Source organism: Terrapene carolina, unplaced genomic scaffold, assembly GCF_002925995.2.
Source record: "Terrapene carolina triunguis isolate 2854851 unplaced genomic scaffold, T_m_triunguis-2.0 Scaffold192, whole genome shotgun sequence".
Classification (NCBI taxonomy): Eukaryota; Metazoa; Chordata; order Testudines; family Emydidae; genus Terrapene; species Terrapene triunguis.
The window spans coordinates 12,272,850-12,287,258 of NW_020664543.1; the positions used below are offsets into that span (position 1 = coordinate 12,272,850).

General features: G+C 42.0%; 2 protein-coding genes across 4 annotated transcripts in view; one reads left to right on the forward strand and one right to left on the reverse strand.

The window, feature by feature from the left end:
• Positions 1-1,266: 1,266 nt before the first annotated feature.
• On the reverse strand, positions 1,267-4,968 carry NME1 (NME/NM23 nucleoside diphosphate kinase 1). The gene is made up of 5 exons (XM_024204312.1): positions 4,747-4,968; positions 3,675-3,807; positions 3,029-3,130; positions 2,188-2,300; positions 1,267-1,447 (listed from the first exon to the last, which is right to left on the reverse strand). The coding sequence occupies exons 2-5, from the start codon at positions 3,801-3,803 to the stop codon at positions 1,336-1,338; spliced, it is 456 nt and encodes a 151-aa protein (XP_024060080.1). The 5' UTR covers positions 3,804-3,807; positions 4,747-4,968; the 3' UTR covers positions 1,267-1,335.
• A 7,741-nt stretch (positions 4,969-12,709) lies between these two features.
• SPAG9 (sperm associated antigen 9) overlaps positions 12,710-14,409 on the forward strand; it is a 106,584-nt gene continuing 104,884 nt past the window's right edge. For all 3 annotated transcript variants that reach the window (XM_026654380.1, XM_026654384.1, XM_026654381.1), the window contains exon 1: positions 12,710-13,100. In XM_026654380.1, coding sequence (XP_026510165.1) covers positions 12,795-13,100 — 306 coding nt within the window. In that variant the 5' untranslated portion in view covers positions 12,710-12,794. The remainder of the gene's footprint in view (positions 13,101-14,409) is intronic.

Consider the following 14,409-nt stretch of genomic DNA (forward strand, 5'->3'; position numbering starts at 1 on the left):
CAACGCTGCAGGATGCTGAAAGGTTTGTGGCTAGAACTAAACTGCACAACTGGGACCTGTTAAATATTAAAGAAAAACTATCATATGAATAAGTTTAAATACAATGGGTAAAGTTTTAAAAAACAGGTTGACTACTACTGAAACTTAGGCTCCTAAGTGCCAAAGTCACTTTTGAAAAAGCTTATCCAAGCGCAGTTTACTTTGCCATTCAAGCAATTAAGGAAAGAATATATCTGAGCTATCCTCAGTTGTTTGTATGGAGACATGATGCATTGCTGATATGCTTACTAATGTCAAACAGAATGCTACACTGAAGTGACAGGAGGTAAAGCTTACTGAGCAGCCCTTGCACATTAATCTTCTTTTCTCATAAAAGGACATTTTAAAAAGCTGCCATACTAATCCTGCCTTAAAATGTTACATAAATGACTGATCCTAAGGTGGAAAATGATGAGTTTAAAGTAGCAATCTAGTTAAAACCCTTATTTTCAAAGTGAAGCTGTTGCCTATGTATAACTGCACTACTTTTCTGGTGAGAAAAAAAAAAATTCCCATAGATGTTTATCAGTTTTTAAAATTATTTTTTGCTCAACCTTACTTCTATATCATTCTTTAATTCCTGTATTTAGGGATATTATGGATCTATTTACATAGCAGCATGCATGACCTGGTGGTTTAATAAAGTTTGATAAATTTTAAGGCTACTAAGCCATTTTAGACTGTTTGCTGATGTGTACCATATACCAAGTTATCCTCTGTGGCTACAGAGTATTTCATGAAAGTTTATGCTTTGTGTTTATTCATTAATTAAAGATCCTTTCCCCTACTGTAATTGTCTTCTCTTGTCCACACATGGAGTTAGAAAGTTTCCCAATTAATAATTCAATAGCTTTTTAATTAGAGCAGCAGTTATTAACACTGGTTACATGTAATATTCACAATACAGATTAGAGAGAGAGAGATTTCCACTAGTTTATACAGAAGTGCCTTGAAATAACTAAAGGATAATGGCAATAGAAACTGTTTCTGGGTCCATAATCATTAGAATGAGTGGATGTTAAAAGTCACAGACCAGGTTTTACTTTTAGGGCTTGTCTACCCTGGCACTTTACAGTGCTGCAACTTTCTCGCTCGGGTGTGAAAAAACACACCCCAGAGCGCAGCAAGTCTCAGTGCCATAAAGCACCAGTGTAGACAGTGCACCAGTGCTGGGAGCTATGACCCTCGTGGAGGTGGGTTTTTTAGAGCACTCTCCCAGCGCTCTGCCGCTACAACACAAGCCGCGTTAAAGTGCTGCCGCAGCAGCGCTTTAATGTTGCCAGTGTAGACTAGCCCTTAGATCCACTGATGAGCACAGCTTGTGTATTCAACCAATTCCTCAGGAGTGAACCACAGGTTGATCTCTGTCTCAGCACTTTCTACAGAATCACTGCCATGAATGATGTTCCTAAGAGAAGAAAAGTCATTAATAATTATAGAATTAAAAGCACAATATTTGCTTTTTAGAAAAACCTCTCTGGTTACTATGGCTACAAGTATTAATAAAACGTACGTGTAAATATGCAACACAAGCTTCTTCTCTCATCAGTTTTGATAGGGAATGAGAAGGAAAGCCATATCTCTATTTACATCCTTTGACTCCAGTCCTACATTATCTAGTGGACCATGCATGTGGATGAAGTTAATGGGGGTCTTTCCATGTATAATAGTTTGTAGAATCAGGGTCTTAATGTCCTTACAGGTTTTTCAGCAGTTAGCAAGCTTTTGGTACCAATTGTTATTTCCTAACATTCATTCTAATTTAACATTTAAATTAAGTACATGTTACAAAATGGCATATTCTTGTTTACCAGGACAATCTTATAGAAAGGGACCAGGAGGCAAGTAGTCATGCAGAGAGCTTATTAGTTCTCATAAAATAAATACTATTGTGTCACTACTCAAATAGGAGACCTCCAAGAAAAAATGGAGGTTCCGTAGAAAGTATTTCAGGCCTTGTCTATATGTCCTTACTATAAGGTTGATCAAATTCCAATATTTACATTCTGCTGCTTGAATTCTTCGACAGTTTCAACTGGATATAGTGTTCACATTACAAAACTTTGTCATAAATCAATTAACTAAGTAGGTCAGTATGTATATGATTTAAAACTGGTTTAGTTTTGATAAGACAGTTTCAGAACGTACCTGCCAACTTGAACACAGAAGTCACCACGGATGGTGCCAGGTTTGGAATCTGCTGGATTAGTTTCCCCCAGCATTACTCTGCCAGTCTTAACCACATTAAGACCTTCCCACATCTTAAAAATAAAAACCATTAAGATTAGAGAATCCAAACTGTAACTAACACAGGAAGAATTGGCAATGTTATCCAAACTTGATCCCATCATCGTACGGGTGTTAAGTCCCCTTTTTCAAAGAATCTATGGGCAAGGCATAGAAGGATTGGAGTAAAACTGTCTCCGACAAACTGTGGTCATGCCACTGACTTCTAGCCAAAGCGAGAGGGTACTGAACAGATTTCAGTGTAACAAACAAACAAGAAGCCCATTACAAAATTTCCTAAACACATAAAGCTTCATAGAGATCTCAAATACTTTAGAGGTATACACTCTTTACCCCCCAAAAAAAAAGTCACACTTGTAGCAATCATAGGTTACAATCAACATCTAACACATACGAGTTCTCTACTTGAAAGATTAAATGTTTCACTGTTCTTTTTTCCAGTTTGCTTATTTTGTGTATTTGACAGCACTTTGTGCAGTCAATTTCCCACTGTTCATCCCCTACCCCCCCGCACATTGCAAAAGGGAAAATAAAGTTTTTTTTTAAAAAATAGAAAGATTTACTTGTAAAACCACACATTAAAGGGAAACATGTTGTACCTGTAACTACATTTAATCAATTTTTTAAAAGTATTTAATTTCAAGTTCTTAGTGTCATTTTCAATATGTAACACAAATAAAGTTATGAACAAAAGACACATGAACTGCTTAATTTTTCTTAAGTTTTATTTTTAAAAGCTTACCATAGCTACAACAGGTCCAGAGTGCATATATTTAATCAAACCAGCATAGAATGGCCGATCTTTCAAATCAATGTAGTGTTCTTTCAGAAGGTCTTCAGAGGCCTGCACACAAAAAAAGCAGTTTACTGTAAGAACTTAAGAGCATCTTTAAATCACAAGAGATTAACCACAGAGCACTATTAATCCTTAAACAGACATGCTCTTTAAAAATAAGTGATTCCAGCAACTGGCTAGATGTGTTGCTTGGTTTATATGAATTTAAAATATAAAATTATTTCAGTGCACAGTTTAACTCAGCAAGGTTGTTTCATCAATATCTAACTACTTTTGAGAAGAAACCAATTTTTGCTGTAGATGATCCATAGATGCCTATTAAGTGTAAATGGCACCTATAAGAATATTCCCTTCAGACTAAGGACATCAGTTTACTAAAATTAGGTTGCTTAGGCTGTCAAAAGCATTTAGCTACAGCTGGATGCTGGAAAGTCTCCAAAAATACCCAGACACAAAATTTGACATTTGATATTTCTGCTAAGATTTCATTTTAAAAAATTACAATAGATTTTTCACTGAGTGGAGTACACTAGCCTGCTATAAGATTTCATTTCATACATAAAGGAGAAATATAGAAATGAGGGAAACTCACGTGCATGAATTTCATGGCCACTAGTTTGAAACCCTTCTGTTCAAATCTCTTGATGATTTCTCCCACTAGTCCCCGCTGGACTCCATCAGGCTTGATGGCAATGAAAGTGCGCTCGGAAATGGATGCCATCGTCCTACAAGAGGAGAAAAAGGGACTCCGTATTCCAGGACCAGCAGGCAAATGCAGCCACAACAGAAATCTAGAAGGCATACCCACAATCGTCCACAACCTTTTTGTGCTTATGTGTACTGATCTAATAAGTCAAAGAATATCCAAAAAGTGCTACAAAAATAAATGTAACGTAATAGCCCTATAAACATTGAAGAGAGCAATTAGTCCATACCAGGAATGAAGAGATTTTATACAGCTTGTATTGCAGGTCAGTGTATTCCAAGATGCACACTGATAGGATACTACCCTCAATTTAAGACAAAACTGGCTAAACTAAGACCGTGTGTATCACTTTGATCTATAGTTATCTACAGCCAGTCAGTGTTGTAATGAAGTAGGCTAAGAATGTGTGTGGGGACTGGAAGGTAAGAAAGTCATACTGGAGTAGCCAATGTGTCATTTTTAGAGGCACAAGCTGACTCCTACAGTAGCTACACAGTCACTGTGGTTTACAATCGTCAACATTTTAAAAACCAAAATTAAGCATTTTTCAGAAATTAAAAACTAATCTCTAAGATTATAAAGCAGTTAAAAGTATGGTGCTAACCCAATCCCCATTTCTAGAAGTATAGCATAGACTGAACAATTTGAGACACAACAAGCTCGTTATTCCAGAGCAGTTGTGAACAAGCTAAGGGCGCTGAAATAATAATAGTAATAAAAAAGCAATGCAACACCCAATACTAATGCTCCCGCTGCCAGTAGCCCTGGACAGATGGCAGCTCACAGACAAACATGCAGAAATCTAATTACAGCGCCTTTCCCCTTATATTGACCCTGCTTGCATGTCCGTTGGATCATTCATAACTGCATATGCCCTCGCCCCCTACAGCCCCTTCAATGCTCCCCTGCCCCTTAAATCATCCCTAGCAGCGCCCACCCCCCTGCGCTCCCCTCTCACCTGCTCGCCTGCCGTCCCGGACCCTGGGGCGGGTCGGGTGGGAGCTGCCGTAGCGCCGCCGCCGCCCCCAGCCTCGCTACCACCCAGCTCTAAACACGCCCCCACGTGCCCAGCGCATACCGGGCCGGAACCGGCCGGGCAGCCGCAAGGGGCCCGTGTTCCTCCCCGCTCCCACGGGGACGCTTGTCTCGGGGCGCGGATACGCCATCGGGGAGGACTGAGGCGACGCTCTAGCCCGACGCTGGGGGACGCAAGATTAAGGAGGGAGCAGAGCCACTCTAGTACCATCGAGTCCTAACTGCGCCGGGAAGTGGGCGACGCTCTTGCTGCGCATCTCCATCTCTATGGCAGGGAGGGGGAAGGGAGGCTGGAGGCTCTGCCCGCCTCTCCCGGCGCGCGGCCAGGGGCTGCGCTGGGCGCTTTCCCAGCAGGGGCCGCGGGGCTGCCCCAGGGATTCCCAGCAGGGGAGACACGGGCCGAGAGTGTCAGCGCGTACGGACCCCTGGGTACGGTTTTAAAGGAGACGTCGCCCATGCTAACCAAGCACAGTGGGTGCAAAGCAGGTGCAGGCACCACCCTAGGGTGCTCAGATGTCCCGATTTTATAGGGGCAGCCCATATGGGGCTTTTTCTTACATAGGTACCTGTTGCCCCACTACCCCCGTCCTGATTTTTCACACTTTCTATCTGGTTTCAGAGTAGCCGCCGTGTTAGTCTGTATCCGCAAAAAGAACAGGAGTACTTGTGGCACCTTAGAGACTAACAAATTTATGAGAGCATAAGCTTTCGTGGGCTACAGCCCACTTCTTCGGATGCATATAGAGTGAAACATATATTGAGGAGATATATATACACACACACAGAGAGCATGAACAGGTGGGAGTTGTCTTACCAACTCTGAGAGGCCAATTAAGTAAGAGAAAAAAACTTTTGAAGTGATAATCAAGATAGCTCAGTACAGACAGTTTGATAAGAAGTGTGAGAGTACTTACAAGGGGAGATAGATTCAATGTTTGTAATGGCTCAGCCATTCCCAGTCCTTATTCAATCCTGAGTTGATTGTGTCTAGTTTGCATATCAATTCCAGCTCAGCAGTCTCTCCTTGGAGTCTGTTTTTGAAGTTTTTCTGTTGTAAGATAGCCACCCGCAGGTCTGTCATTGAATGGCCAGACAGGTTAAAGTGTTCTCCCACTGGTTTTTGAGTATTATGATTCCTGATGTCAGATTTCTATCTGGTCACCCTACGCCGCCCTGTGCTCCGCCAGTCAAACGCATGCAGTTGTGTCTACATGGGGAAGTGTTACAGATTATAGATATACTCTTTTCTGGACTTTTTCCAATTTGTCCACAATACTCCAGTTGAGGCCTAATCACACGCCTGCTAATACATCCGGAATGATGCTTGCTTTTTTTACAGCAGTGTTACACTGTTGACTTATTTAGCTTGTGACCCCCAGATCCCTTTCTGCAGTACTCCTTGCTAGGCAGTCATTTCCGATTTTGTATGTGTGCAACTCATTGTTCCTTCCTAAGTGGAGTACTTTGCATTTGTTCTCAATTGAATTTCATTCTGTTTATTTTAGACCATTTCTCCAGTTTGTCCAGATAATTTTGAATTTTAATCCTATCCTCCAAAGCACTTGTACGCCCTCCCATCTTGGTATTGTCTGCAGATTAAGTGTACTCTCTATGCCATTATCTAAATTATCAACAAAGATATTGAACAGAAGTGGACCCAGAATTGATCCCTTCTAGCTTGACTGTGAACCACTGAAAACTACTCTCTGGAAATGGTGAAATAAAGTGGTACGGTTCTTCCCTTCTATCCCTTCATGTTTCGGCCTTTCTCACTTGTATATTTATCCCTCATTTCTCTTCATTCTTTTATATTCTCCTTTTGTAACCTCCCTTCCCAATTGCATAGTATTAGCCTCCTGGCCTCGTCCTGTTCTGATCCTTTCACTATCCTTTCTTAGAACCCTTTTATTTATACCTTGGCCTTTTACCTTTAATCCACTAATTGGATTTTTATTTCTAGTACCTTTTTATTTTTCTGTGGATGCCCTTGATCCTTTTTTTATCAGACCTTTAACTCCCATCTCATTTCCTGATATATGCTTTCTTCTTTCCTTTTACATAAAATGTAAGTCCAATGAAGTATTTTTATACCCACAACCTCTGATTTTCCACAATTTATTTGCAGTGGGGATGTCAGGAAAATTCCCCTCTCGAATGTATCTATTCCTTGTTTTCAACCCTTCAATAACTCCCCTGACAGGTAATGTATTTTTCCTCTCCTCTACACAAAAAAAACCTATTTTAAGTACCTCTGTTTTGATAGTTGTATCCAAGTGGTAAGTACTTCAGCCCCACAAGCCACTGAGTTTGTCAATCAGACTTGCACAAAAACAGAATTTTTGCCTTACAAAGACAGATTAAATCCTACAGGTCATTTTAAAGCCAAGGCAAGTCCGGTTATAAAAGGCTCTTACTAGTAGGGTGACCAAATAGAAAGTGTGAAAAATCGGGACGGGGTGAGGGGTAATAGGTGCCTATATAAGAAAAATTCCTAAATATCGGGACTGTCCCTATAAAATTGGGACATCTGGTCATCCTACTTACTGGTATTCTCACAAGATGAAATATGTTTGCAGGCAAGCAATGCTTAAAGAATTTCCAACTCTATCCTTGCAACTAGTTGTCCATTAATCAACATAAGTGAGGGGCAAGCACATCAGCACAAACAGGAAATGGCTTCTAGAAGGCAAGTTTTATTCTTTTAACTTCTTGGGGCAGAGACTATCCCTCATGAAGTGCATGGAAAGTAACTAGCACATTGTGGATTCTACTACAAACAATCTATACCCATGTTGACACTATAAGTTCCTCTGAGTATATTTTTAAAGTATATGTATATAATTTAGCTATATTATAATATATATATATATATACCTAGCTCGCGCAGCTTCAAGGTTTTATAAGGTCTTATAAGAATTTTACAAGTAATTGTAATTGTTCCATACATCTCTCTGTTAAACATTGATTCAAGTCTTGTTTTTAGCCTATGTTTAACCTTTGTTTTTAAATTAATATTCTCCTTGCTGCTGAATCTCATCAGTCATAGCAACGGGTCAGAATTTCTGCACATACCACAGAAGTTGTAGGATAGAGAAAGATAGAGATGGAAATGTTCCCTAGACATAGTGATTTTTATTAAATCAGTAGATACAGAAAGTTATATAGAAGCCAATTGTCCAAAGTCTTACTGGTTTAATTCTTCCCCTTACATGAATCAATATGCCTTTTTATATACGAAAATGCTATCTGCAGATCTCCAACAGCTGTTTGAGCTAACACGTTCTTTCCTGCGATTGTTTTTTGCCCCCAGCACTAACTGAGCAATAGAAAAGACTATAATATACAAGTTCCCAGGGTTCTCCCATTCCCAAAATGCTCTGCTAAAGGGAAGTTAATGGGCAGGCGCTCCCTTTGCTTCTTTTAGTGGGAAAAGTCTGTTCCCCATCGTGTTCTGAGTCTATTTCTGAGACTGAGACAAACTTTCTAAGATCTACTTCCTGGCTTTTCTTGATAGAAAAGTTGGGTAGATTTTACTTCCTTTTCTCAAGACCTTAGCAACAATCTGGGATAAAGCTATCATCTTCAAGGACGTGGACTTTTGCTCCCTATTTCTTCTTTTTCCCTATGGCAGTTTACTCTGTCCGAAATCCACATCTATCTTTATTTCTGGTTACAATGGGCCAAACATAAGCCTGGTGTAAATAGATGCATCTCATGGGTGGTCCTGTATACACATATGTTTATTAGTATTCAGTTCTCTTTTCTTCTGGTTTCACCATGGCTGTGATCTGCTAAATTTTCCTTTTTTTTTTTTTTAATTTATTGAAAGATACTACAAAATACAAAGTCCTGCTTGTTCCAGCATATTTATCTTAAAGGTTATTTTAAAAGCTGAATATTTTCCTCATATCTCATTTTGTTATAGTCTATATTATTTCAGTACAACTTTATTTAAGATATTCATATTATTGATATAGAGCCTGATCCTGCAATCCTTCCTCAGGAAAAACAACAGTTAAAGTCAGAGTAAGTATCTGCAGGAATGGGTGCCTAAAGAGGTATGCTATCAGTATGTTATTTACATCATTAAGTAGAATTTTAAAAAAAGAAAGCATGATTTAATGATTAACGCACAGAACCTGCCATGAGAACTGGGTTCTATTTCTAGTTTTACCACAGACTTGCTGTGTGATCTTTGCCAAATCATTTAAACTCATTAAACCAGGGTTCTCTTTGCCACTCCCGAGACTAATCCATGATTAGCACAGAATGTTGAGCAATATATAGTACACAACATGCTATAAAAGTGTACTGTATTTATAATTATAATGTACTGTACCAGCACATTTTTTTCCTGATTAAAATTTTTCATTGTATTTTAGGTAAGTATACAATTATATAATGAATCCAAATAAGAGAGATTGTAGCTTTCTGGAACGAGCTGATAGTGGGAAGAAAGGAAGAAGTGAAGGTGAGGAGGAATGGTCACATCGCAGGATAGTCAGTGAATGAACAGCACATAAAGTGAAAGTGTGACACAGGTCTACACGATATAACAATGGAGTGTGGATCAAATTGTTTAAAGTCTCTTGTATGCCACCTAGAAATGGCTGACATTTTATGAGACAGGCCTGACCCAAAGCCCTGGAAGTGAACACCTCCCCTCAATTTTTAGGAGAGTTCAGGTCTGGATCCTAAGTTAGTGACTCTGGCCCCTACTTTATAGTGGTCTGAGTTAAAAACCTACTCTGTACAACTCTAAATATTGGGAAAGTTCCAGTTTGGGTACACACCTTGTAGCTTGGATCTACTTGTCATAACTAGACTGACATCTATGCAACCCTGCTGATCTGATGTATCTAAATACACAATGCAACACACAAGTCTGAAGTACAGTAATTGTTCAGGACCAGGCCAAATGAAAATACAGTATGAGCCTCTGCTGCTCTCCAGTGGAAATTAATGGAATAGCTATTAGTTAGATCTTCACTACCTGATTAGCTCTTGTATTTTTTGAAATAGTATTTGCTAATTTGATAGACTTTGTAACCTTAGCGATATAAACATTAATATTAGTTCAGGCGATACAGTTCATTATAGCATTAAAACTCAGAGAAAGCCAGTAGCTCATAGCAATCTGCAGAAAATTTCTATGGTGGCATTCTCCAAAACAATTTTGAAATAGCTGATGAAAATTGTGGAATATGGAGTATCTAACACTTTTTCAAATCTAAGTTTCTCTGTTTCTGTCTCTAATGTTAAAATAGTATAGAAATATGGATTAATATATATGAATATAATATGTCCAAATTGGAGCTCATCATTCCATTTTTTAGGGATCTTTCATTATAAACCAATTTTTATCAGCAAGTGTACAATTTTTTCCCAAAAGTTTTTACCGGTATTGAAACATATACCTGATATTAATTCCTTGAACTACTTCATAAAACTACATGATAAGAGATTAGCAAAGCCCTTGAACTAAGCACTGGGCTGGGAACCATGAGCTACTGAATTCTAATTCCTGCTCTGTCACTGACTCACAATGTGACCTTAAACAATTCACTTAACCTCTTTGTTCCTGAACTTCTTCATATGTAATTAGTGGATAATAATGTTTGCTTGCTTCTCCAGCATATTGTGAGGCTTCGCTCATTCATGTATTTATAATAAAGTATTATCACAATTAAAGAGCAATTGTTCAACCTGCCTAAATCCCAAAATTTGACCTGCCTTCAAATTGTTATAATCTGGAGAGAAATTTATTCCAGGTTAAAAAAAATTTTAAATCCACCAGTTGGCACCAAGAAATGAAGAAAAAATATCCTCAAAACTCCAAGAGCTTCTGCCAATGTAGGATTTTCGTGGCCTGGGGTTAGACTATATATCAGTGTTTCTCAACCTTTTTGATACCAGGGACAGGTTTGCTGCCTTCCTAAATTATATCAGGGAGATCTCAGGGACAGGCGCCAGTCCACAGACCAGTCATTGAGAAACACTGAACTAGATCACCCTTGTGGTCCCTTGTAATCCTAAAATTCTATGATTTAGACTGAAACAGTGCTACTGTCTACTGCTGCATAGCCAGCAGAGGGCCCTCAAAGTATAAACACCTAACACCACACATACTACAAAGGAACACACAGATGACCTCGTCCGTCGAAACTCTTGAAGGACTTACTGAGTTAGAGAATGTACAGTGAGTGGGATTGTGAGACTTTTTTCATCATCTAATAATTAATGAAAATGCTAATAAAACATATTACAGAAAATGCATTCACCTGGGCTCCACCAACCAGCCTGTTTCCTACAGCTGTTTCAAGTGCTTTATGGAATCATAGGACTGGAAGGGACCTTGAGAGGTCTTCTAGTGGAGTCGTGATTTGAGTGCAGGGTACTAAGTATTATCTAGACCATCCATCACAGGTGTTTGTCTAACCTGCTCTTAAAAATCTCCAATGACTAAGATTCCACAACCTCCCTAGGCAATTTATTCCAGTGCTTAACTACCCTGAGAGTTAAGAAGTTTTTCCTACTGCCCAACCTAAACTGCCCTTGCTGCAATTTAAGCCCATTGCTTCTTGTCCTAGCCTCAGAGGTTAAAGGTAACAATTTCTCTCCCTCCTCCTTGTAATAGCCTTTTATGTACTTGAAACTATTATCATGTCATCCCCCCTCAGTCTTCTCCAGACTAAACAAAGTCATTTTTTTCCAAACTTCTCTGATAGGTCATGTTTCCTAGACCTTTAATCATTTTGTTACTCTTTTCTGGACTTTCTCTAATTTGTCCACAGTACTCCAGTTGAGGCCTAATCAGTGCGGAGTAAAGCGGAAAAATTACTTTTTGTGTCTTGCTTACAACACTCCTAATACATCCCAGAACGATGCTTGCTTTTTTTGCAACAGTGTTGACTTATATTTAGTTTGTGATCCACTATGACTCCAGATCCCTTTCCGCTGTACTCCTTCCTAGGCAGTCAGTTCCCATTTTATATGTGTGCAACTGATTGTGCCTTCCTAAGTGGAGTACTTTGCATTTGTCCTTACTGAAGTTCAGCCTATTTACTTCAGACCATTTATGCAGCATACAGCAGTATAAATGCCTCAAGTTTCCACGGCTTGTTGATGTCATTTTTCTGGAATGTATTTTCTTGTTGACTGAGATGTTCAGGAAGCAGGAGCTGGCTACAGTACAATATTGCCACATGTATTATCTCCCCATGCCTTGCCCCACCCATATGACACAGAGGATGACTCAAGGCTCTTGGACTGGATCCCATACAAAACATCACAAGACTTAGGTGTGGATCCACCTACCCCTTCTCCTCACCCCACTCTCTCCTTTCCGTGAGGTCAGGCATCCTCCTCCCCCCGTCCCTTATCCCCCTAAAGCCTCTGATACAGGCACCTCTTCCCTTAGTGCAGCCTCCTCCTGCAGGTCACTTCATTCCTCCCCTGACAGTCTCCGCCCCACATGCCCCCCCCCACACATTTTCTTCCTCAGCCAACGGGCCCCGCCCACTCCTTTCCCTCCCTCATTAAGCCCCTCCCCCACTTTGTCTCCGTAGCCCCACTGGGCCACTCCCGTCCCCGCAAGGACCTTTCCCCCACAAGCCCTACCCTTTTCCCCAGGGACCTCAGACCCAGCCACACTCCTCCTGTGAGGCCCCGCCCCCTCACGCAAGCCCCGCCCCATACGCTCTAGCGTGGCCCGCGTTCCCGCCCCTGTGCAGTGGTGAGTCCGACGACGCACGCGCGCCATTCCCCTCCCTCCCCACACCGCATGCGGCCCCGCCCTGTCCAGGTGACGCCGCTGCCCCGCGCCCCGCCCCGGCGCTGTGGGTGAGGTCAGTGCCGTGCGCCCGCGCTCTAGGCAAGGCCCCGCCGCAGAGTGGGGAGGAGGCGCTGAGAGCCGCCGCCCGGCCGGGCCCTGTCAGGGAAGGAGCCAGGCGGGCCGGCCGCACCGAGGCCATGGAGCTGGCGGACGGCGTGGTGTACCAGGAAGACCCGGGCGGCCCCGGCCCCGCCATGATGTCGGAGCGGGTGTCGGGGCTGGCGGGCTCCATCTACCGCGAGTTCGAGCGGCTGATCGGGCGCTACGACGAGGAGGTGGTGGCCGAGCTGATGCCGCTGGTGGTGGCGGTGCTGGAGAACCTGGACTCGGTGTGCGCGCACAGCCAGGAGGCCAGCGTGGAGCTGGAGCTGCTGCGGGACGACAACGAGCAGCTGCTCACCCAGTACGAGCGCGAGAAGGCGCTGCGCAAGCAGGCCGAGGAGGTGAGGGGCCGCGGGGTCGGGCTGCTCACCGGTCCGAGCGAGAGGAGGCGCTGCGCGGGGATCCGGGACTGGCCCGTGGCACAGCTGAGGGGACCGGGCCACCCCACTGGCTCGGCAGGAGCTGGGAGGTGGTGCCGCTGGAGTAGGGTGACCAGATGTCCCGATTTTGGGGTCTTTTTCTTATATAGGCTCCTATTACCCCTCACTCCCGTCCTGATTTTTCACACTTGCTGTCTGGTCACCCTACGCTGGAGCAGGCCGAGGATACAGCAATATAGGGGTCTTGCTAGGGTGAGAGTAGGGGCCGGGCCGACGAGGTCCGGGGTCGGACTGTATGTTTCCTAAGCCTAGTTTCCTTTCCTGGGGAGTGGGATGGAGGCTTTTAACATCCTCTTCCTATTGCTGGTGGGACGGTGGAGCTCAGCCACCTTCCCAGCGTGCGTGTGGCCCTACTCTGTAGTAGTCTGTCTTCACCCGGTTCCTATACAAGGTAGGTCACACACACACAGACACCCAACTTCGTACCAACTCATCTGAGGTGCAGAGATGATCATATCATGGCTAAACAAGTGGCTTATTTGTAGGGGGAGGGAAACAGACATTTCCCTTTTTCTTCACACTGTATTGACACTTAGCATCCTGGTCAGAGGAATGTATTGTACATCATATTCCTTTTTTAACCCTGTGGTTAGAAAATTACAATACAGAGTTGATTACAGCAAGCTGTTTTAACTTATTGCACAGCTTCCACTCTTTTATGTGGCTCTTCTTTCTTTGGGACTCTTAAAATAACTGGCTAGATCAGCTCTAGAAGATTGTTTTTCTTGTATTCACATGGGTTATACAGAAGAACAATACTATTTGCGAGAGTAACCAAGGAACCAAACATTAAATGAATCCGTATCTCAGACTTCCTCACTGTGAATTTTCTAAAGTTTAGGAGCTCCATAGTTATTTTTATTGTCATTCCTTATAAATATCTTGTGTGGGCGTGACTAAAAAAATGATACATTATGTGGTGTGTGGAAATGGGCAGTGCTGTTCAGGCTGTAACTCCCTGGGCTGGTGAATGGAAGCTTCAGCTGAGCAACAGGTGGCTAGCGATTGTTCAGTAGCATAGTCCTTCAGTGATGATACCACATAATAAGCCCCATGGTTGGGTGTGTCAAGGTAGTTCATCCAGTTTCTTATTTCAGAGTGTAGAAATTTGTAAAGCATCCCTTGTATAAAAGTATCAAACAATATTGTCCCACACTGTTGCTTTAATTATTTCCTCCAACACACTATCTCTCCAAAATTGCAGTAAGAA